A 26,063-nucleotide genomic window follows, 5' to 3' on the forward strand; every position below is an offset into this window, starting at 1 on the left:
ACTACCACATGAAGTCTTAGATCCTTGTTCCCAGCATAACGATAACAGCTTTAGAGGTTACAAAGAGATATGTTTTATTTGTTTTTCGGCTTTAAAAGTCACTGTCTTCTCAAGAGAAGAAAATTGTCTAACTGAATATTAGGCCAACAAAATGAGTTGATCTGATAGCAACCTAACAACAGTCCTAGGGAGACTTTGATTGAGGATAAATTAAATTCATGAGAACATGGCTTCTGCCAGGGGACTTTGTGTTTTGTCATTTGCTCAGCAGTCCTCACTAAGAAAAAATGAAGAGACTCTGTCCATTTTTCTAAATTATCTATTTTCAAATAAAATATTTATTTTAGTGACCCTAAATAATGGCATTGTTGGGGGATGAGGGGGAATTTCCAGATTCCTGCCAATCATATACTGAATTATTACAGCTAAGTAAAAAGTTAATATTGACTTCTGTTAAATGAGAAGCATTTGTATAACATTCAGACACTAGTTGCTATCACACATTTGTCATCTGTGAGATATTTATTTCTTATTAATCTATTTTCAAAGATGTATAATGCAGATTAGCAGTAAAAGCCTTTGAAGAGAAAATTTACTCTCTAACAAAAATGTCAAAAAAGAGCAAAAATATCACCATTATTAACAGGCCTTAAAAACAAAGGTATTGATTGTATTAATATAATTTTAATGTAATTCACTCCTCAATATAGACAGGAAGCTGATTACAGCCAGCATTCAGTATATAATGTCTAAAAATGTATATTTTTCTGTAGATGGATCATTAATAAGCCAGTACTAATATAATAACCATAAATCTTATTTTCATTTGTATTATGGTTGAAAATTATATTTAACCTGTCATAAAAGGTAAATCACATCACTAATTTTTCAGAATATTTTTACAGTAATATATTTATAAAAATATTTAAATTTATATGGATTTATAAAAATTATCTGTCCACAGGCTTTAATAGGCTTTAGTAATTTATTGAATTATTCAAAAATGCTTATTTGCTTTCATGGAGCTATTCTCTCATTTTTATTACCATTTTATTCAACTGAAAAAAAAACTGCTAAGTATATTTTAATTTAACAAAAAAAGAAGTTACTATATTATATTGAATCTTTGTCTTATATAATGACTTAATTTTAAAACATTCTTTTACTTATTAATTATTACACAATATTCCAAATTCAGAACACAACTCCTCTGTCCTTTCTTACCTTCTTTTTCCATCTTTCATCTCTCATTGTAAAAATATTTATTGGGGGCCTAATAAATGCCAAGTACTATGTTGAATATTTAGTCCAGTGGAAATTATAGAAAAATAATTATAGCCAACTTAAGATCTGCTATAATGAGATGTAAAATATACTCCCCAGACACTTGAACATAACATTATCATTATCTGGCATTTGTTTTTTGTAAAAGATCTGTCTCTGCCACAGAATTTTAACGTATCTAGAGCTGAAACCCTATCTTGTCCTCCTATAAGGCATTTGCCCCACTCATCTCTCACCACTCAGCACAATGCTTTATGCACAATGTCAGAAAAATGTTTGGTTAAATAATATATACTTACAATAGAACATACATACAACATTGGAAGCTTTCTTTAAAGTAATGACTTTGGGGTGCCTGGGTGGCTCAGTCAGTTAAGCGTCTGACTTCGGCTCAGGTCACGATCTCACAGTTTGTGAGTTCAAGCCCCACGTCAGGCTCTATGCTGACAGCTTGGAGCCTGCTTCGGATTCTGTGTCTCCTTCTCTCTCTGCCCCTCCCCAACTTGTGCTCTATGTCTCTGCTTGTTGTGCAGAATCAGAAAATCCAAACAAGTAAAGAATAAAATTTAAATCATCTACATCCTCATTCCCAAGCAATAAACACCATACATACTTTAATGCATTTCTTTCCAGTCTTTTCATTATGTATTTGGGAAGTAACTATACACTTAGATTTACATATAATTTTGTATTCTATTTTTTTCACTTATTATAATGTGAACATTTCCCACATCAGTAAATAATCTTAAATATTAGGCAGTTTAATGGCTACCTAATATTTTATCATAAAATTTAATGATTTAAATATTACATGATTATTGGACAATTACTTCTTTACAATGGTTTGTATTATAAATAATTGCACACAGTGAGTGTCCTGAATACACGAATCTTATTCACTTTCACTGATTATTTTGCTAAGGCCTATATTGGGAAAATAGCCACACATAGAGAAAAATACTTGGGTATTTATTAATTATGTTGTAAATTCCTTTTTGTTCTAGCTGAATTTTTTAAAATTATTTAGAATAAATATTACCTATTGTTAAAAGAAATATACCTTTCTTTAAGAAAACTAACTTAAACATTTTCTAGAGCATTAATACTCATAAAGGCCTCCTCAAAACTCATGTAGTGTTACTTCTACCATTGTCTTTTGGGTCAGATACTGACAAGCCAGCCCAGATTGAGGAAGGTGAAAGAATAGGCTCCACCTTTCAAAGAGGGAATGGCCTGCATGTACAGGAAAAAGAAGTGATGGTGTCCGTCTTATACACAGACTGCCACAAAGTCCTAAATGCTTTCTTCAAATTCCATCTATATATCTACCACATAATTTAAATATGCTTTTCCTTAACATACACTTTTTCTCTGTCTTCCCTTCCTTCAGTTAAAACTACTTTCTATATTAACAGTGAAAGGAGAAAGGATCTGTGTACTCCTTGCTTATTTGAACAAATAAGGCATTAAAATCAGATCCAAATTCATATCTTAGCTGTGCCATTCACTAACAGAATGACTTGAGAAAAAACTTCTCCTCATAAGAATGGATCTTCTGATACACACTGCCTACCATAACACGTAACATATAATAAGATTTATTGACTAAGAAACTTATTTATTTATTGACTAACCAATGTCTGAGATTTCATTATAACCTCTATGAAATAAGAATAATGCTAATCTCACAGTGACATAGAAATAAATGAACAAGTTAATGTTTGAAAAATACTTAGTACAGGGCCTTAATACAGTGACATGTGGATATGGTAGCTATTAGTAATATTATTACTGTTAATATTCTTATCATTATTATGTTATCATCATTATAGTTGCTCTTCTATATTCGTGTCACCAGACTAACAACTTGTTACACATCTTCTTCAGCACCTGGACCTCATTTATTTACCTCATCTCATCTTTAGCCACTGTTTTAATGCTTTGCACAGTCATACGGATGACACATCAAACATATTCTTCCATAAGTCCTTCTTACATAAGGCTGACCTTGTCAGCCTTAATAACCATATTCCCCACTCCCCTTCAGATAAACACAAATTCTCATTCAAAAGTATCCTACTGGAATTTTCTCTTAACAAATTCCAATTCTTATATCTTTCCATCATAATAATGTGATTTCCTTGATTCCTTTCTTTTATTCTAGTCTATCAGCACCTTTCTGGCTTTACTTGACTCCCTAGCCAACCTTGACACCATGGCTATTCACACCATTGGCATCTTCGATGATGAACAAAACCAAATTTATAAATTCCTAAATCTGAATGGAATCAATTGATAAAAATTTTCACTTCTTGTTTCCTGAAAATGTCATTTGCTTCATGAGGCTTTTAAAATTCTTTTTCCATCTCCTTGTTCCTTCTTCAAAATTCTCTACCCAGAGGTCTTTATTAACTGCCTCCATTTCTCCATCCCTCCACTATTTCTTAGCTCCTTACAGACTAGGTCAGGCCCTCCTGATCAGATGTTGTAATCACCAAATCTGATTCAGCAAAGTTAGACTAGAAATCCAGGAACAGAGCCAAAGAAAGTAGTTAAGAGATCCCATTCAGAATTAAGAATTTATAAATTTGGTTTGTCATCAAAGATGTCTGGTGTGAATGACAATGACATCAAGGTGGACTAGGGAATCAAGTGAAGCCAGAATGGTACTGTAGGACTAATTCAGAAAATAACTTAAAATACTTAAGAGAGGTTTTTATTTTTTTTTCATTGAAAATAAAATATCCTTACAGCCTGAATTGTCCATATGAGGGAATAGAAAAATATTAATAAAAAACGTAGCATGCTTTTCAGCCACTAAAATAAACCAATAAAATAGAGTGTTTATAAACACTCTGCAGATCTTTAAATGTTATTAGATAACACTATTTTAGAAGTGATAGTACAAAGGTATATTTCTTCTATAATATCACAGTTGTTTCTTGAAGGTAGAGTCTATGTGCACATAGATTATCACTATTCTACGCCAATTTTTCATGATGATAAGGAAAATAATCTTCTCTAATTCACCACTTTCCCACCCTCGCTCAAAATCATCATCATCATCATCATCATCACCACCACCACCAGATCACACCTTCCTTTTTAACCCCTCACAAAAATTTTCCATGCCTAACTTCTAGGGTATACCCTTCTCTGGCCTAAACTATCATTATTTCAGAGCTTTTTATATCTCCCTTGTTAAAGTTTAAGCTACCTGAGAGTTACATCACAGTATGTGTACACTGAAGGTTTCCAGAATGTAAAAATTAGACCAATACACCTATAGAGTTTTAGTATTAATGGGATCATTTTTGTTTCTGATACCTTTCAGAACAAAGGTTTCTGATTGGCTTTCACTCTATTGTTGCCTCTGTAAACTGTGATATATTTCAACAGTCATAGTTGATATTGACATTCATATTCTTGTGTGTGTTTCTCTTTTTGTTTCTTTTCCTGTACAATATAATGCTAATGGGTAGTTTCTTCCAAGCACAAAATGTTAGGGGAAAAAGTCAAATCTATAATTCAGTTACCGTAGAAATCATGGAAACTGCATCTCTTTTCTCTTTACTGTCAATTTTCATTACTAAATATGTATTTCATCAGGATGGTTAGATAGTTTGATTGGATCTTTATTGGAAATACATTTTCCAACAGCTCCTCTTCATGGCTTGTACTTAAATGTATCCATTCCCTTTTGTCTATAGGTCCCCCAGGCCCACCAGGGATAGTGATTGTTGAAGACATCACGGAAAGCACAGCCACACTCTCCTGGAGTCCTGCATCTGATAACCACAGTCCAATCTCCTCCTACAACCTGCAGGCTCGCAGCCCATTTTCGCTGGGCTGGCAAACAGTAAAAACAAGTAAGAATCTCTAAGACAACATCAGAGGCAACCTGAGTAGCTTCTTATGTCATAAGCTAGCAATCTCAGTAGGATCATTTTGGATTCTGGCAACTGTTATTTATTACAATACTAACCATTGTTTGCCTCCTTTTATAAAGCTAACTTGCTTTCTTTTCCAATTCCCAAGAAGAAACCATATCATTTATATTTTTTTGTTTATTGAAATAACTTTAGATTCAAATGGATATTGTAGAAATAGTACAAAGATTTCCTATGGACCCATTCCTCAGCTCTCCCTAGTTATAACATTTTACATAACAATGGTACAATTCTCAAATCAGAAAATTAACATTGGTACAATGTTATTAACTGAGCTACAGACTATTCATATTTCACCAGTTTTTATATACAAATTTTTGGTGTGCAGTCCCATAAAATTTTATGAGATATTATTTTATAGACTCACACCACCAAGACAATCACATATAGAATTTTTCCATTATTCTAGTTCCTTGTGCTACCTCTTTATAGTCACACACCTGTTTTATTTCCTTTTATTTTATATGTGTTTCGTTTCCAAAAGGAAAATCTAATATAAAATTACATTATTTAAAATAATGTGGCATTTTAATCTTTACTTTAAACATGCTTGTGTAATAATTGCCCTATTTTTAAAGTCATTTTCTTCCCTGATAGTTTGCTTTTAATGTTGTAGCCACACTCCTATCTCTCCAAATGTGGCAGTCTGCAGGCATATGTGAAATTACAATCACTTGATAGTTATTAGAAACTTATATAACATATTAGTATTTAAAAGTATATAATATATATAAAATACAATCTTCAGAAGTAGTTGCCCATCCTGAGTAAGGATTTGTGATTTTGTTTTATTTTATATATAAATATAAAATTTACTCTGTTTAGAAGTAAAATATAAAAGTAAAATTTCTGAGTGCAGTAAACATGAAACTCAGTTAACCACAATGTTACAGAAGTAGAGTGGTCCATTTTGCTGCTTAAATAAAGTTTAAAGAGAAATTTATTTTTGTATAAAAATTTACAATTTGGGAAAGAGGAAGTATACTCATCTGTATGCAAAATACTATTAGCTTTTTTTAAATATTAGTTTCCTACATTAACTTATAGAATTTATCATTATAATGTACTATACGTATATACATATTAATTTGTAACATATATAATGATGGGTATTAGCTTCATTTCTGGCTCCATGTCAACCCTGTGATAGCTCTATAGATTCAACAAACTGTGGGACTTGGGGTTCCTGGGTGGATCAGTCAGTTAAGCATCTCTCGGTTCAGCTCAAGTCACGTTCTCATGGTTTTGTGAGTTTGAGCCCCGCATTGGGCTCTGTGCTGACAATGAGTCTGCTTGGGATTCTCCCTCTCTCTCTCTCTCCCTCTCTCTCTTTCTCTCTCTCTGCTGCTCCCCAGCTCACGCTATGTCTCTCTCTAAATAAATAAATAAATAAACAAACAAAAATTTGGGGAATCTCTAGGTTCAACAGATAATTCTGGAAAAATCACAAAGTCAAGCCACATGAACAGGTTTATTCAAGAAAACTTATAACCTCTGCCACAGTGCTTTATGTTTTCATTTGTGTGACAGCACAAACTTTGCTTTGCAGCCAGGAAATGGATTCACCTTAGATATGGTGTTGTGCACTCACCATGCGCATTTTCCTGCCTGTAGCTATGCTACATGCCCACTCTTGCCACACTGCCCATACTTCGTGGGACATTTTCCTTATGAGCACACTGCAATACATACAAATGTTTTCTTGTTCATTCCATGCCCATGTTTTTGTCCTTCTTACCTTAACACATGACATGGCAATCCAGGACATCTAATCTTCCTCCTATTACAACCAGTTTCCTAGTCACTCGTATCTTGATTTCTCACATCTTGATTCACCTGCTTTTATTTTTGTTGTTTGATAGAAAGAATAAAAGTGTATGTATGTGTGTATATAGATACATATATAAAATGTAGAATTTTTTGGCAAAGGGAAAATGAAAGAGAGATTGTGTGTATGTGTGTGTGTGTGTGTGTGTGTGTGTTGCATGTGCATGTGTGTGTAGGGCTTAGGCATTTGGACTAAATGTTATTTTGGGGTGTTACTTGTTTGAAAAGTCTCTCCTATAAAGTTGCATTGTAATATTTCTAATTTAACTTGAGCACTGGAACATTTTTAAGTTGAGAGTTCTTTTAAAATTCAGTTCAGCAAGTACTCATTAAGAAATTTATGTTTGTACAATAATTATAAGGAAATACATATCTCTCAGATATATATTTCTATAAATGATCAATTTTATTTGCTCTTGATAAGACTCTAAGTAATAGAGTCTAATAGATTATTTTCTAGAGTAATTATTTAGAGTAATAGATAAGTAATAAGATTCTAGCAAGATGACTCCTTATCTAATGAGGTCACTCATTTCTCCATTTCTCCATGCCATCCTCAAGGCAAGCATGCCCAAGAGGATTATTCAACTTTTACCTGCTCTAAAGTACAATTTTAAATGGTTTTAGTCCCCAGATAAATCTGAACACAACTTTTTTTCATGCCTATAATAAGGAAAGAAGTCCCTTTGGAACCACATTAGTTCCCAGTGGACCCAAAAGGCCAGTGGACCTTTTGTTTTGATAGTTGCTTTTCATCTAAATCAACTTCAGTACAGATAAACTCTAATGCAGAAATATCTATTAGAAAGAAGAAATGGAGCTGGCATTTGAAATTCTCTGATAAAGTTAATGCAGTTAATAAGTGAGAATTTAAAAATTACCTAAGATTCTTTATACACAAAATAGTGAATTACTTATTTTTGACAAGTGATGAGTTGCATGCATATGGACATTCTAACTAATGATACTTAAAATTTACTTATTAATATTGCCTGTTCAACAATCAGACTCAAATGTGACTGTGAATGTGACCAATTCATTCATTTTGAAGGAAGTATGAAAATAGCCATAGGAAATAGACAATTTCACTTGAAGACCCCTTTTCTGTTAAAATAAATGGTTTTTGATGTGGAAACCTGATTTTTTCTTTATGTTATTGAATAGTATTACCCAGTTTACTATTTTATTGTGTCCTCTTAGGAATAACAAAATCACCTATAATCATAGAATGTATTGGTCATTGTTTACTTAATTCACACATGTTTCTTAACTATTCTTTCTGCATATATTTTCCACTGATTGATTGGTTGAGTAAATTTGTCAACAAGACAGACTTATTTAACTTATTAAATTATGTAATTAAATTCTAGGATGCAATTCTTTTACAAACAAAGTCATTTTAACAAGCTTCTCTCCCTGAATCAATATGGGGTTCTTCACTATTTTTAGTCACTTTTTAATCATTTTTAATCACTATATTCTCACTGAAGGAGATATTCTCTTTGAAAATATCTTGTTCCCATACTTCCAGAAAAAAAAATCTTTATAACAAGTACCTTCAAGGTTTTAAAAATATTTATTTTAGCATACATTCACCACTATCTTTTATCTCCACAATATTGCACTTGAAAAAAAAATCCTAATTTTATAAAAGTTTGTTTTTAATTTATTTCATAAAATGTTATTTCATCAAAAAAATTAATATCTTCAGTATATACTACTTACAAGTAGCAAAAAATTAGAATTTATAAATATTTTTATTTAATTTTTAAAGAGGGATTAGATTTAGAATATAGGGTGAGGGAGAGACTTTAAAACCTATAGTTAGAAGATGGCAGCATAGGAGGACACTGGGCTCACTGCGCGTCCTGCTGATCACTTAGATTCCAACTACACCTGCCTAAATAACCCAGAAAACCACCAGAGGATTAGCAGAACAGAGTCTCCAGAGCCAAGCGCAGAAGAGAGGCCCACGAAAGCGGGTAGGAAGGGCAGCGAGGTGGTGCACACTCCACGGACTGGCGGGAGGGAGCCGGGCAGGAGGGGCGGCCCGCCGGCCAAGCAGAGCCCCTGACTCTGGCTTGCAAAAGCAGACGGGCCAGACAGAGTGTGTTCCGACAGCAAGCGGAAGTTAGCATCTGGGAGGTCATAAGTTAACCTGCTCAGAAAGCGGTAAGGCTGGAGGACAAAGGGAGGGAGAGTTGCTGAACCCCCGGAGGACAGAGCTCAGTTTGGCAGGGAACTAAGGCGCTAGCCAGCACCATCTCCCTCGCCAATCCCCCAGCCAAAATCCCAAAGGGAACCGGTTCATGCCAGGGAACTTGCTTGCTTCCCGCAAACACCCAATGCTGTGCTTCTGGGGAGCCACCCCTCCAGCAGCGGCTCTGACTCCCTCCAGCTGCCATAGGGCCCCTCCTGAAGTGGATCACCTAAGGAGAAGCAAGCTAAGCCTGCCCCTCCTGTCCCCGTGCACCTTGCCTACCCACCCCAGCTAATATGCCAGATCCCCAGCACCACAAGCCTGGCAGTGTGCGAGTAGCCCAGATGGGCCACGCCACCCCACAGTGAATCCCCCTAGAAGAGGGGAAGAGAAGGCACACACCAGTCTGACTGTGGCCCCAGTGGTGGGCTGGGGGCAGATATCAGGGCTGACTGCGGCCCCGCCCACCAACTCCAGTTATACACCACAGCACAGGGGAAGTGCCCTGCAGGTCCTCACCACTCCAGGGACTATCCAAAATGACCAAACGGAAGAATTCCCCTCAGAAGAATCTCCAGGAAATAACAACAGCTAATGAACTGATCAAAAAGGATTTAAATTATATAACAGAAAGTGAATTTAGAATAATAGTCATAAAATTAATCACTGGGCTTGAAAACAGTATAGAGGACAGCAGAGAATCTCTTGCTACAGAGATCAAGGGACTAAGGAACAGTCACGAGGAGCTGAAAAATGCTATAAACGAGCTGCAAAATAAAATGGAAACGACCACGGCTCGGATTGAAGAGTGGGAGGAGAGAATAGGTGAACTAGAAGATAAAATTATGGAAAAAGAGGAAGCTGAGAAAAAGAGAGATTAAAAAATCCAGGAGTATGAGGGGAAAATTAGAAAACTAAGTGATACACTAAAAAGAAACAATATACGCATAATTACTATCCCAGAGGAGGAAGAGAGAAGGAAAGGTGCTGAAGGTGTACTTGAAGAAATAATAGCTGAGAACTTCCCTGAACTGGGGAAGGAAAAAGGCATTGAAATCCAAGAGGCACAGAGAATTCCTTTCAGATGTAACTTGAATCGATCTTCTCCACGACATATCATAGTGAAACTGGCAAAATACAAGGATAAAGAGAAAATTCTGAAAGCAGCAAAGGAAAAACATGCCCTAACATATAAAGGGAGACCTATAAGACTCCTGACTGATCTCTCTTTTGAAACTTGGCAGGCCAGAAAGGCATGGCAGGAGATCTTCAATGTGTTGAATAGAAAAAATATGCAGCTGAGAATCCTTTATCCAGCAAGTCTGTCATTTAGAACAGAAGGAGAGATAAAGGTCTTCCCAAACAAACAAAAACTGAAGGAATTCATCACCACTAAACCAGCCCTACAAGAGATCCTAAGGGGAATCCTGTGAGAAAAAGTACCAGAGACATCACTACAAGCATAAAACATACAGACATCACAATGACTCTAAACCCGTATCTTTCTATAATAACACTGAATGTAAATGGACTAAATGTGCCAACAAAAAGACATAGGGTATCAGAATGGATAAAAAAACAAGACCCATCTATTTGCTGTCTACAAGAGACTCATTTTAGACCTGAGGACACCTTCAGATTGAGAGTGAGGGGATGGAGAACTATTTATCATGCTACTGGAAGCCAAAAGAAAGCTGAAGTAGCCATACTTATATCAGACAAACTAGACTTTAAATTAAAGGATGTAACCAGAGATGAAGAAGGGCATTATATACTCATTACAGGGTCTATCTATCAGGAAGAGCTAACAGTTAAAAATGTCTATGCGCCAAATACGGGAGCCCCCAAATATATAAAACAATTACTCACAAACATAAGCAACCTTATTGATAAGAATGTGGTAATTGCAGGGGACTTTAACACTCCACTTACAGAAATGGATAGATCATCTAGACACACGGTCAATAAAGAAACAAGGGCCCTGAGGGATACATTGGATCAGATGGACTTGACAGATATATTTAGAACTCTGCATCCCAAAGCAACAGAATATACTTTCTTCTCGAGTGCACATGGAACATTCTCCAACATAGATCATATACTGGGTCACAAAACAGCCCTTCATAAGTATACAAGAATTGAAATTATATCATGCATACTTTCAGACCACAATGCTATGAAGTTTGAAATCAACCACAGGAAAAAGTCTGGAAAACCTCCAAAAGCATGGAGGTTAAAGAACACCCTACTAACGAATGAGTGGGTCAACCAGGCAATTAGAGAAGAAATTAAAAAATATATGGAAACAAACGAAAATGAAAATACAACAATCCAAATGCTTTGGGATGCAGCGAAGGCAGTCCTGAGAGGAAAATACATTGCAATCCAGGCCTATCTCAAGAAACAAGAAAAATCCCAAATACAAAATCTAACAGCACACCTAAAGGAAATACAAGCAGAACAGCAAAGGCAGCCTAAACCCAGCAGAAGAAGAGAAATAATAAATATCAGAGCAGAAATAAACAGTATAGAATCTAAAAAAACTGTAGAGCAGATCAACGAAACCAAGAGTTGGTTTTTTGAAAAAATAAACAAAATTGACAAACCTCTAGCCAGGCTTCTCAAAAAGAAAAGGGAGATGACCCAAATAGATAAAATCATGAATGAAAATGGATTTATGACAACCAATCCCTCAGAGATACAAACAATTATCAGGGAATACTATGAAAAATTATATGCCAACAAATTGGACAACCTGGAAGAAATGGACAAATTCCTAAACACCCACACTCTTCCAAAACTCAATCAGGAGGAAATAGAAAGCTTGAACAGACCCATAACCAGCGAAGAAATTGAATCGGTTATCAAAAATCTCCCAACAAATAAGAATCCAGGACCACATGACTTCCCAGGGGAGTTCTACCAGATGTTTGGCAGAGATAATACCTATCCTTCTCAAGCTAATCCAAAAAGTAGAAAGGGAAGGAAAACTTCCAGACTCAATCTATGAAGCCAGTATTACTTTGATTCCCAAACCAGACAGAGACCCAGTAAAAAAAGAGAACTACAGGCCAATATCCCTGATGAATATGGATGCAAAATTTCTCAATAAGATACTAGCAAATCGAATTCAACGGCATATAAAAAGAATTATTCACCATGATCAAGTGGGATTCATTCCTGAGATGCAGGGCTGGTTCAACATTCGCAAATCAATCAACATGATACATTACATTAATAAAAGAAAAGAACCATATGATCCTGTCAATCGATGCAGAAAAGGCCTTTGATAAAATTCAGCACCCTTTCTTAATAAAAACCCTTGAGAAAGTCAGGATAGAAGGAACATACTTAAAGATCATAAAAGCAATTTATGAAAAGCCCACAGCTAATATCATCCTCAATGGGGAAAAACTGAGAGCTTTTTCCCTGAGATCAGGAACACAACAGGGATGCCCACTCTCACCGCTGTTGTTTAACATAGTGTTGGAAGTGCTAGCATCAACAATCAGACAACAAAAAGAAATCAAAGGCATCAAAATTGGCAAAGATGAAGTCAAGCTTTTGCTTTTTGCAGATGACATGGTACTATACATGGAAAATCCGACAGACTCCACCAAAAGTCTGCTAGAACTGATACATGAATTCAGCAAAGTTGCAGGATACAAAATCAATGTACAGAAATCAGTTGCATTCTTATACACTAACAATGAAGCAACAGAAAGACAAATAAAGAAACCGATCCCATTCACAATTTCACCAAGAAGCATAAAATACCTAGGAATAAATCTAACCAAAGATGTAAAAGATCTGTATGCTAAAAACTATAGAAAGCTTATGAAGGTAATTGAAGAAGATATAAAGAAATGGAAAGACATTCCGTGCTCATGGAATGGAAGAATAAATATTGTCAAAATGTCAATACTACCCAAAGCTATCTACACATTCAATGCAATCCCAATCAAAATTGCACCAGCATTCTTCTCGAAACTAGAACAAGCAATCCTAAAATTCATATGGAACCACAAAAGGCCCCGAATAGCCAAAGTCATTTTGAAGAAGAAGACCAAAGCAGGAGGCATCACAATCCCAGACTTTAGCCTCTACTACAAAGCTGTAATCATCAAGACAGCATGGTATTGGCACAAAAACAGATACATAGACCAATGGAATAGAATAGAAACCCCAGAACTAGACCCACAAACGTATGGCCAACTCATCTTTGACAAAGCAGGAAAGAACATCCAATGGGAAAAAGACAGTCTCTTTAACAAATGGCGCTGGGAGAACTGGACAGGAACATGCAGAAGGTTGAAACTAGACCACTTTCTCACACCATTCACAAAAATAAACTCAAAATGGATAAAGGACCTGAATGTGAGACAGGAAACCATCAAAACCCTAGAGGAGAATCCAGGAAAAGACCTCTCTGACCTCAGCCGTAGCAATCTCTTACTCGACACATCCCCAAAGGCAAGGGAATTAAAAGCAAAAGTGAATTACTGGGACCTTTGAAGATAAAAAGCTTCTGCACAGCAAAGGAAACAACCATCAAAACTAAAAGGCAACCAACGGAATGGGAAAAGATATTTGCAAATGACATATCAGACAAAGGGATAGTATCCAAAATCTATACAGAGCTCACCAAACTCCACACCCGAAAAACAAATAACCCAGTGAAGAAATGGGCAGAAAACATGAATAGACACTTCTCTAAAGAAGACATCCGGATGGCCAACAGGCACATGAAAAGATGCTCAACGTCGCTCCTCATCAGGGAAATACAAATCAAAACCACACTCAGATATCACCTCACGCCATTCAGAGTTGCCAAAATGAACAAAACAGGAGACTATAGATGCTGGAGAGGATGTGGAGAAACGGGAACCCTCTCACACTGTTGGTGGGAATGAAAATTGGTGCAGCCACTCTTGAAAACAATGTGGAGGTTCCTCAGAAAATTAGAAATAGACCTACCCTATGACCCAGAAATAGCACTGCTAGGAATTTACCCAAGGGATACAGGAGTACTGATGCATAGGGGCACTTGTACCCCAATGTTTATAGCAGCACTCTCAACTATAGCCAAATTATGAAAAGAGCCTAAATGTCCATCAACTGGAATGGATAAAGAAATTGTGGTTTATATACACAATGGAGTACTACAGGGTAATGAGAAAGAATGAAATATGGCCCTTTGTAGCAACGTGGATGGAACTGGAGAGTGTGATGCTAAGTGAAATAAGCCATACAGAGAAAGACAGATACCATATGGTTTCACTCTTATGTGCATCCTGAGAAACTTAACAGAAATCCATGGGGAGGGGTAGAAAAAAAAAGAGGTTAGAGTGGGAGAGAGCCAAAGCATAAGAGACTCTTAAAAACTGAGAACAAACTGAGGGTTGATGGGGGGTGGGAGGGAAGGGTGGGTGGGTGATGGGTATTGAGGAGGGCACCTTTTGGGATGAGCACTGGGTGTTGTATGGAAACCATTTTGACAATAAATTTCATATATTGAAAAAAAATAAAACCTATAGTTATTTCTAAGAAAATATAAATATATGTACCTTTGGGAAGAAGGATTTTTATAGTTTATATTCGTTTTCTTTTTTAATGTAAAGCCTGAAATAATTACATCAAGATTAAAACTGAAATTAAATGTATTTTATCACACTTGACAATTTGAACTCCTCTTTCATTCATTCAATTTGTCAAACACCTTCCAGGTAGTATTCTAGGCTCTATCCTTGCGGATATTGTGTTCTCATGGGTGAGGACAAACAATAAAGAGGGAACATAATAAACAAGTACAAATCTATAGTCATCAAGACAGTATGGTATTGGCAGAAAAGCAGACACATGGAACCATGGAACGGAATAGAAAACCCAGAAATGGACCCACAACTGTATGTTGAAATGATCTTCAACAAGGCAGGAAAGAATATCCAATGGACAAAAGACAGTCCCTTCAACAAATGATGTTGGGAACACTGGACAGCGACATGCATAAGAATGAAACTGGACCACCTTCTTACACCACACACAAAAATACAAAGTGATTGAAGACCTAAATGTGAGACAGGAAACCATCAAAATCCAAGAGAAGAACACAGGCAGAAACCTCTTTGACCTAGGCCACAGCAACTTCACCAGTCACATCACCAAAGGCAAGGGAAACAAAAGCTAACATGAACTATTGGCACTTTATCAAGATAAAAAGGTTCTGTGCAGCCAAGGAAACCATCAATAAAACTAAAAGTCAACCTACAGAATGGGAGAAGATATTTGTAAACAACATATCTGATAAAGGTTTAGTATTCAAAATCTATAAAGAACTTGTCAATCTCATCACCCAAAAACAACCCAGTTAAGAAAGGGGCAGAAGACATGAATAGACCATTTTCCAAAGAAGACATCCATATAGCTAAAAGACACATGGAAAGATGCTCAACATCACTCATCATCAGGGAAATACAAATGAAATGCATGATGAAGTACCACCTGACACCTGTCAGAATGGCTTACATGAACAACATAAGAAACAACAGTTGTTGGTGACGATGTGGAGAAAGGGGAACTCTCTTGCGCTGCTGGTGGGAATACTAACTGGTGCAACCACTATGGAGAATAGTATGGAGGTTCCTCAAAACACTAAAATTAGAACCACCCAAGGATTCAGCAACTGCACTATTAGGTATTTACCCAAAGGATACAAAAATACATATATGAAGGGGTACATTCAACCCCAATGTTTATGGCAGCATTATCAACAATAACCAAACTATGGCAAGGGCCCAAATATCCATTGACTGATAAATGAATAAAGAAGATATGGTATATATACAATGGATGATTATTCAGCCAACAAAAAGAATGAAATCTTGCCATTTACAACAATGTGGATAGAGCTAAAGTGTATTATGCTAAGCAAAATAAGTCAGAGAAAAACAAATACCAGATGATTTTACTTATATGTGGAATTTAAGAAACAAAACTGATGAATATATGGGAAGTGGTGATGAAAAGAAGAGAGGGAAACAAAGCACAAGAGACTCTTGATAGAGAAGAAATTGATGGTTGATGGAGGGAGGTGGGTGGGGGATGGACTAGAGAGGTGATGGGTACTAAGGAGGGCACTTGTGATGACACTGGTTGTTGCATGTAAGTGATAAATCACTGAATTCAACTCCTGAAACCAATATTGCACTATATGTTAACTAACTAAAATTTAAATAAAAAATAAAAACGAAACAACACAAAGAAGTTAGTGAACAAAAAAATTAAAGAAATATTGTAAGGAGGATCAGAAGTATTATGGTATAGGCAGTGTATTTGTCTGCTGAGGCTACCATAACAAAAGACCATAAACTTGGTGGTTTAAATAACAGAACTTTTTCTTCTCACATTTCTAAAGCCTGGGAATTCTAAGATCTAGGTGTCGGCCAATTTGATTTAATTCTTGGTGAGAACTCTCCTCCTGGCTTGCAGCTGCAGCCTTCTCACTGTGTCCTCACATGGAAGAGAAAAAAAGAAGTGAGTGCTCTGGAATCTCTTCTTATAAGGACACTAATTCTACCAGATAAGAGCCCCATCCTTGTTACCTCATTTAAGTATAATTACTTCCTATTTTTTTAAAGGCTCTTTAAATTTTTTTCAATGTTTATTTATTTTTGAGAGACAGAGACAAAGTGTGAGCAGGAGAAGGGCAGAGAGAGGGGGGGACACAGAATCCAAAACAGGCTCAAGCCTCTGAGCTGTCAGTACAGAGCCCGATGTGGGGCTCAAACCCACGAACAATTGAACCATGAGATCATGACCTAAGCCGAAGTCAGACACTTAACCAACTGAGCCACCCAGGTGCCCCCTTCCTATTCTCAACATAGTCTGAACTAATGTATTAAAAGATAAGACTTAGAATATCAGTCTTCCAGTGTCTCTCCATTTCTTTCAGAATGAAAACCCAACTCCTATTTGACTTGGTCCTATCGTCTTCTATCATTCTCCATTCATCTTTACCATTTTCCCCAGAGCTCACTTTGCTCCTGACTCACCAATATTCTAATGTTCTTACATATAATGCTTCTAATACCTTTACACTAGTTGTGCCTTTTACCTGACATGCTTCTTCCCTAGATATCGACATAACTAAATCCACATTTCCTTTAAAACTTCACTCAACTGTGTCTTCTCAATGAGACTTATCCTGATCATTTTATTTAAAATTGAAACCTGCCTGATGTGGATTGAATTGTGACTCCTCCAAAGTTTATATGTTGAAGTCTTAACCCCCAGTGAATACAGGGATTCACTGTGGTTTATAGGGCCCCTGTATGTGTGGATATAGAGCCCCTAAGCATAGGCAATTGGATATATGAGGATTCACTTTAAGAGAGAGGTTTAGAATAAAGATATAAACTGGAAAGTTATTGGCATATAAATTTCATTTATAACCATAAGATTGCATGTCATGTAAAGTATATGAACACAAAATAAAGAAGAAAAAAGTAGGAAAATTGAGCCCTGGAGCATTTCAATAGTAAGAAGTTGTAGAAAAGAGGAAAAAGACTAAGGATACAAAAGAAAACTAACCATTTAGTTAAAAGGAAAACCAAGACAATGTGATATCCTGGAAGACAAAAGAATAAAATTCACTAAGGAAAAGGAAGTAATCAACTGCGTCAAATGCTACTGACACGTGAAGTGTGATGAAGATTGAGAATTTATCATTGATCTTAGCAACGTGGAGGTCATTGGTTACCTTGACAATAGTAATTTTAGTAAAATAATAAAGACTAAAGTCTCACAAAAATGGGTTCAAAATAGGAGGTCATTTGCCACAATAAGTGGGATGCACCGTGTTTCAGTATTTGCAAATCAAGCAGTGTGATATACCACATTAACAAGACAAAGGATAAAAATCCTATGATCATCTCAATAGGTGCAGAAAAAGCATTTGACAAAGAACTACATCCATTCATGATAAAAAAAACTTAACAAAGTAAGTATTGAAGGGACATATCTGACAACATAATAAAGGCCATGCATGAAAACCCCATAGCTCAATGGTGAAAATTGAGACCCTTTCCTCTAAGATCAGAACCAAAGACAAGGATGTTCTCTTTCACTACTTTTATTTAAAATAGCACTGGAATTCCTAGCCACAGAAATCAGACAAGAAAAATTAATAAAAGGCCACCAAATTGGTAGGAAAGAAGTAAAGCCCACTATTTGCAGATGACGTGATACTATATAGATACTACCCTAAAGACTCCACAAAAAACTACTAGAACTGATAAATTAATTTAGTATAGTCAGAGGACACAAAATTAATATACAGAAATCTGTTGCATTTCTATATAATAGTAATGAAGTAGAGGAAAGAAAAATTTAAAAATAACAATTCCACTTATAGTCGCACCAAAAATAATGAAATACCTAGTCTAAAGTTATCCAAGGAAGTGAAGACTGGTACTTTGAAAACTATAACACTGATGAAAGAAATTAAAGATGACACAAACAAATGAAAAGATATTCCATGTTGATAGATTGGAAGAACCAATATTGTTTAAATGTCCATTGTATCCAAAGCAATCTACAGACTTCAAGTAATCCCTATTAAAATTCCAATAGCATTTTTTCACAGAAATACTAAAATTTGTATGGAACAATAAAAGACCCTGAATAACCAAAGCAATATAAAAAAAAAAAAAAGAAAAAAAGAAAGAACAAAGCTGGAGGTATCACATTCCCAGATTTCAAGATATACTACAAAGCTGTAGTAATCAAAACAGTATGGTACTAGCACAGAAGTAGACACATAGATCAATAGAACAGTATAAGGACCCCCAAAATAAACCCATGCATATATAGTCAATTAATCTACAACAAAGGAGACAAGAATATACAATAGGGAAAAGATACCCTCTTCAGTAAATGGTGTTGGGAAAACTGGACAGCTACATGCAACAGAATTAAAACTGGACCACATTCTTACACCATACACAAGAATAAACTCAAAGTAGTTTAAAGACCTAAGTGTAAGACCTGAAACCATTAAATTCCTAAAAGAAAGCATAGGCAGTAATTCCTTTTATATCAGCCATAGCAACATTTTTCTAGATATGTCTCCTATGGAAAGGGAAATAATAGCAAAATTAAACTATTAGGATTACACCAAAATAAAAAGCTTCTACACAGTGAATTAAACATTAATAAAACAAAAAGGCAACTTACTGAATGGGGGAATATATTTGCAAATAATATATCTGATAAGGAGTAAATATCCAATATATATAAATGCAACACCAAAAAAAAAATAATAATAATAATCTGATTTAAAAATGAGCAGAGGGCCTGAATATACATTTTTGCAAAGAAGGCATACAGATGGCCAAAAGACACATGCAAAGATGCTCAATATCACTAATCATCAGGGAAATACAAATTAAAACCACAGTGAGATATACACTAGTCAAAATGGCTAGTATCAACAAGATAAAAAATAATAAATGTTGGCAACAATGTAGAGAAAATGAAGCTTTGGGCACTGTTGATAGGAATGCAAATTGGTGCAGCCACTATGGAAAACAGTATGGAGGTTCCTCAAAAAATTAAAAATAGAATTACCATATGAATGAGTCATTCCACTATTGGGTATTTACCCAAAGAAAAAGGAAACAGTAATTTAAAAAGATATACCCACCCTTATATTTATTGTAGCACTTTTTTATAATTGTCAAGATTGGAAGCAACCCAAGCGTCTGTTGATAGATGAATGGATAAAGAAGATATGCTACATGTATATAATGGAATGTTAAAAAGCCATAAAAAGAATGAGATCTTGTTATTTGCAACAATATGGATGGACCTAGAGAGTATAATGCTAAGTGAAGTCAGTCAGAGAAAGACAAATACCATATGATTTCACTTATATGTGGAATTTAAGAAACAAAACAAACAGAAAGAAGGTACAAACAAACAAACAAACAAACAACAAAAAAAACAGAGACTCTTAAATACTGAGAACAAACTGGTGGTTGTCAGAAAGGAAGTAGGTAGGGGAAAGGGTAAAAAGATAAAGGGAATCAACAACACATTTCTCTTGATGAGCACTGAGTAATGCATAGAATTTTTGAATCATTATATTGTACACCTGAATCTAATATATCATTGTATGTTAATTCATTAAAAAAAAGAAAGAATGAAAGAAAACATAGACAAAACTTTTAAGAAGTTTTGTTGCAAAAGGAAGTGAAGAAATCATATTTTGATATCAGCAATTTTATAATTTGCCTATGGGTTAAAGTGAGACAAGGAGAAAAGAAAGGAATCCAGGATAACTCCAAGATCTTGGCTACAACACCCATAAGAATACAATTTTCATTCACTGAATAGGGAATACTTCAGAAATAGGAGGTGGAATTTAAGGTTGAGAACCCTATCCAAATAGAAGTGTCCATTAGGCCATTGGACAAATGAGTTTGGAGTCTAGGGAAGAGGCTCATGGATGAAAATAATTGGTGTCATAGCACACAGAAGGTATTTAAAACCATAAAACTAGATAAGATCACCAAGGAGTTAGTAGAACTGGGTAAATCTAAAAGATGAAAAGAAATCAGCAATGGTGACTAATAAGACATAGTCATGTCAGAAAAAAACAGAAGTTATGTTTTAAAAAGTATTTCAAAGAAAAAAGAATGTGTCAAAGAATGATGTTAGGTCAAGAAAGATGAGGAACAGAGACCTGACAATAGGGTTAGTAATAACGACCATTGGCAATCTTGACAGGAGTGGTTATGGGAGAAAGCTGGAGGTAAGAGCTTAAAGGTAGGATCTCTTCTTCCCATCTTTATGTTTAGAGTGAGTAAAAAGGAAAATAATTAGAGACAGCAAATAATAGCACAAACAGCTCTCAAGAAGTAGAAACTGGATGAAAGCTAGAAGGAGAGGAAGTTTTGAGAGAATTTTGTTTTGTTTTTGCAGGGTTTTGGTGGGGAAAATACCTTCATGCTTATATGCTAATGGAAAAAATCCATTGGAGACAAAGGAGAGGGTGTACACAACCAAGATGGACTGGTTACTCTTGTCTACTATATCTTAAGAGAGCCATCCCTTCAGAGGCATAAAGTTTCCTTACTGGGGATTCAGGATTATATTAAAGTAAAAGTTGGAAGGATGTTCAGGAAGGAAAATTATATACAGGAGATTTTGCTAATAAAGGATTATGAATTCCAGAGGTCACACTAAACAGATTTGACAGAGTAGAGAAGGAGGGGAACTAGGGCAGAAAAGGATATGTGCAGAATTCTATGGGGATTAGAATAAAAAGGATGAGGGATGACTTAGATGTCTAGAGTTGCTTGAGGTGACTGACGTAAACAGAAGTAAATGAAACAGTGAGGTAAGTCTTTGATGGATCAAAGCAAGTATTGATGATACAGTGTAGGCTAGGAGATAGGGAGGGCTAAGTGTCTGGAGAAATCTTCCCATGTTATATTTGGCAGGCAGCATTTCACCAAGCTATGAACTGAGCAGTGGCCTTTTTTCCCCTATGTCTTAGACTCCAAGGATGTTGCTCAGCTGCCAGTGCAGTCAGGCAGACTTTTCTCCAGGTCTTCATTTCACTGCCTCAAAAAAATTCAGCTTTTCAGTAATATAAAGTTTGTCAGGCAGCCCACACTGCCAATGCTCTGATCATTCACCTTTCACAGAACTGATTATTTGTTAACATTCTCTTGACACATTTCAAAAGATATTTTCATGTAAAATCCAAATTCCATATTGTCATAGTAAAATTGAACAGTCATCAAATCAAGAGCCTCCCCCATCTTAACACGCTTACACAGAAATCCAGTATTGACATAAATCCAGAGGATCTTTGCATATCCTAAGGAAGGTTCTCCTATTTCCCTATTTCCACACCTGTGACAAATGTTCTTCCCGAAATATTTCCTAGACAGCAGAGCTGAATGAACAAGAAAAGCAGTCCCAAATATAGCATATATACTAAGTAAAAAGTATTTTACTCCATGATAATTGTATTGACAATTTTGTGTTTCAATAAAATCAAACTTTAGCACAAAAATCATTCCAAGAAGAGTGCAGAGCTTCTGCTTAGATTCCACAAACCTGTTTTTAAATTAGAGGGGTTTGCAGCTTTGAACTGCCAAGTGGCTAAGCATGCTTGCCAGAACTGAGAGACGCAAACTGCTCAAGAAATTTCCCTAGAAATTTAACAACTATTTGCTTAAATTATAGCACTAGTAAGCCTCTTATTTGAGGCTGAGAGGTTGACAAAATGATTTTTAGTGTAGATAATGGCAAGTTATGTTACAGCATTTATGTATAAACATGAAATGAAAGAATTCTAATTAACTACAACAATCTTTGATATGGACAAGTGCTTACTTCCTAAAGATTGATTTTCATTTTACTAATGAGACCAGAGATGACACCATGACCTTGTGTAATAAGGAATTATGCATCAGTTTACTGATTCTGTTATACCTGTGATATCCTTGATCGCCATTTGTAACTGTTTCTGAGTCCTCCTAATGCCATGAAATCTCTTTCCTCTCCATAGTCCCAGAAATCATAACAGGTGACATGGAGTCAGCCATGGCAGTGGACCTTAACCCCTGGGTGGAATATGAATTTAGAGTGGTGGCTACCAATCCAATTGGGACTGGAGATCCAAGCACTCCATCTCGAATGATCCGTACAAATGAAGCAGGTAAGAATTTTGGAGAATCAGAATTCAATTTAGCATGTGCTAATCACTTTGAAAGCAAGTTGAATCAACCATGATTGCTTGCTTTAGTATAATTTTTTTCTGGATTCACTTACCTAGACATCATAAAATTATTTCCTTTAAAATAATTATTTCATTTTATTTGTTTTCAGATCTTTTTCTTCTTGTTTCTGCAAATGCATCTAGATGCTTCAATTTCCTCCCAACCCTAGCACTCATCTTCAAGTTACCATGAAATTGAAGCAGTTAATTTCTTTTTCTAATTATGTACTCATTTGATATAGCAAATCCATAAAATTCAGAATAGATATGCCCACCTCTTTTTCTCCAGTGGTTAACAGTAAACTTTAATTTCAGTGTACTTCCTTAGAACTCTATATTGCCCTTCACCACCTACATGTCATAAATTATACTCTGCAAAGGCAAACATCATCTTAAGTTGACTTGCTGCCCCCTTGACACCTATGTGTACAATAAATATCCATCTCCTTCCTGACAGAAAACACAGCATTCTTCTGGTCTTTTGGAATGAATTATCTCTAAAATGTTTTTAATGGTCACATAGAGGAATTAGCAATTTTATTTAAAAACAAATTTTAGGGACACCTGGGTGGCTCAGCTGATTAAGCATCCAACTCTCCATTTCAGCTCAAGTCATGATCTCATGGCTTACAGGGTTTGAGCCCCGCATAGGGCTCTGTGCTGACAGAATGGAGCCTGCTTAGGATTCTCTTCCTCTTTCTCTGCCCCTCTCCAACTTGGGCGGGCATGCTCTCTCTCAAAAATAAACTTTAAAACAATTAAAAATATTAAAAAAACAAAATTTAAATATCTAGCCCAAAATCTGGAAAAAGAAAAAAAATAAAGAAAAAAACTTTCATAAAGTTTTTATTACTTTGAACGAAGTTTTATTGACTTATCAATAAGGACTTATCCTTTTAAATTTTTTTTCAACGTTTTTTATTTATTTTTGGGACAGAGAGAGACAGAGCATGAACGGGGGAGGGGCAGAGAAAGAGGGAGACACAGAATCGGAAACAGGCTCCAGGCTCCGAGCCATCAGCCCAGAGCCCGACGTGGGGCTTGAACCCACGGACCGCGAGATCGTGACCTGGCTGAAGTCGGATGCCTAACCGACTGCGCCACCCAGGCGCCCCAAGGACTTATCTCTTTTAAGGACTTATCTCTTATGTCCTATAAAATTGTCTACTAAAAAATGTCTAGTAGGGCACTAGCTTAGGCAAACACAGATGTGAATAATGCTGATGAGACCATTCCGAAAACAGAAAAAGGGGTAAATTTCAGATACAAGGAGGAAAAAAACAAATAATTTTAATATTTTTACACTCTGATAATATATGAATCTCAATCATTAGAATGTCAGTGCACTGAGGATGAGGATTTTTGTATAATGTTTTAGTGTTATATCTTCAGCACCTAAGACAATATTTTGGCACTGGTACTCTGTATGTTTTTGTTGACAGATTAAAGGAAATATTCCTTCTATTTCCTTCACATGGCCCTATTTTCTTCACATGAAAAAAGACAAAAATACCAAATGGTTAATTTATTGCACTAAGTGGGAATAGCTATACAAAAGTTATTCAAATTATTTCTATATAAAAATTAAGCAATCAAGAAAATAAAAGATAAAGTAGCCTAAATATATTGGAAAAGATTCATTCACAGAAAATCCAACTTTTCTGCTTTTGTGATTTGCCTAGTACAAGTTGTTTTTTTTTTCTGCTATTTTTTCAATAGTTTGAATTTTAAATTGAACATCAATTGCCTGGTTAGATTTTCATGCATTCATAAATCAGCCATGCTTTCATTGTGTACAGGTGTTCACTAATTAAGAGTATAACAGGTTACTCATTTCTCATTTTATGCAGTCACTATGTAGATATTGAAATGACTGCCAATATTAGTACTTATGCTCACATATTTTCTAAAAAAACTGCCTTATTTTGCATATTGTTAATTGTGTTTAAACAAAGGCAAAGATTACTGCCTAATTCAGAGTTTCTCTATAAATATTCATTTTGAAAATAAATAATCTGTTTCAGATGAATAATCCTTTTAGACTTTTATAGTATAAATCTCCTTGTACAATTTAAAAACACTTCAGCAAAAGCACTTTTATTTTTCAAGCTAAATTGCATTCAGATGATACATTCTGAAAGACCTGACCCTCATCTCTTCCTGCAGCTACCTCAATCATATAACTCAAGCCTTTCCATTTTATCATTAGTTCTATATGCATGGCATACTTTATTTAGTCTGTTAAAATCTCATGGAAGAGAAAAGAAATAGCATGAAAACTGCATGCAATGCACCCCTTTGAAAGTTAGTTGAGGAAGGCTTGTACAGTCTACTTAATGCTTCTTGTACTTTGGTACCACACAGGGCTAAAACTACTAATGATGCTGAACCAAGTGTTGAGTTTTGTGTCTGTTTCATCAGGCAGCACAGATTAAAAGGGACACAAATATCCTGAGATGCCCTCTCAACTGACATACTCTGCCTCTTTTAAGTACATGCTCTGCATTTTAAAAGATGATCCTGTTCTAACGGACCAAGTAATCTCTGAAAATCAACAGAGCTACTTGAGAAAGAGAAGGTCTTGAGAAAGAGAAAGGTCTCACATTCAAGATATTGAGTTGAAAGTTTTATGTTCCTTTAAAAGTATCCTAGTTACTTTAATATTCTAAATCCCAATGCAGGTTTACTAAAGCATTTTTACCTTGGGATTGTTTCTTTCCCACACACCAAAAAAAAATTTTTTTTCTTTGCAGTTTCCTCTAAGATATATTTTGAATTTTAGACTCATCAAAATACTCTTAACAGTCAATAAATATAAGATAAATTGGGTCAATCTGGCTTATTATTAGAATATCAAAATAGTAATATACATATGTTTTTTACTTTAATGCACATTTGTATTTATTTATTTATAGTATAATTTTCATACAAGTTTTTGTAGATGATATATGTAGATAGATGATAGGTAAGTAGATAGATAAATAGATGATAGATAAATAGATAGATTATA

The 26,063-nt window shown here is 35.4% G+C and overlaps 1 protein-coding gene across 1 annotated transcript in view; it reads left to right on the forward strand.

Moving 5' to 3' along the window:
* The window catches only part of CNTN5 (contactin 5), a 495,116-nt gene that overhangs the window by 413,517 nt on the left and 55,536 nt on the right, over window positions 1–26,063 (forward strand). The window contains exons 17-18 of the mRNA XM_049640842.1: window positions 4,995–5,153; window positions 22,844–22,993. Of these exons, the coding sequence (XP_049496799.1) occupies window positions 4,995–5,153; window positions 22,844–22,993 (309 nt within the window). The remainder of the gene's footprint in view (window positions 1–4,994; window positions 5,154–22,843; window positions 22,994–26,063) is intronic.

The sequence above is a fragment of the Panthera uncia genome, chromosome D1, assembly GCF_023721935.1.
Source record: "Panthera uncia isolate 11264 chromosome D1, Puncia_PCG_1.0, whole genome shotgun sequence".
Lineage (NCBI taxonomy): Eukaryota > Metazoa > Chordata > Mammalia > Carnivora > Felidae > Panthera > Panthera uncia.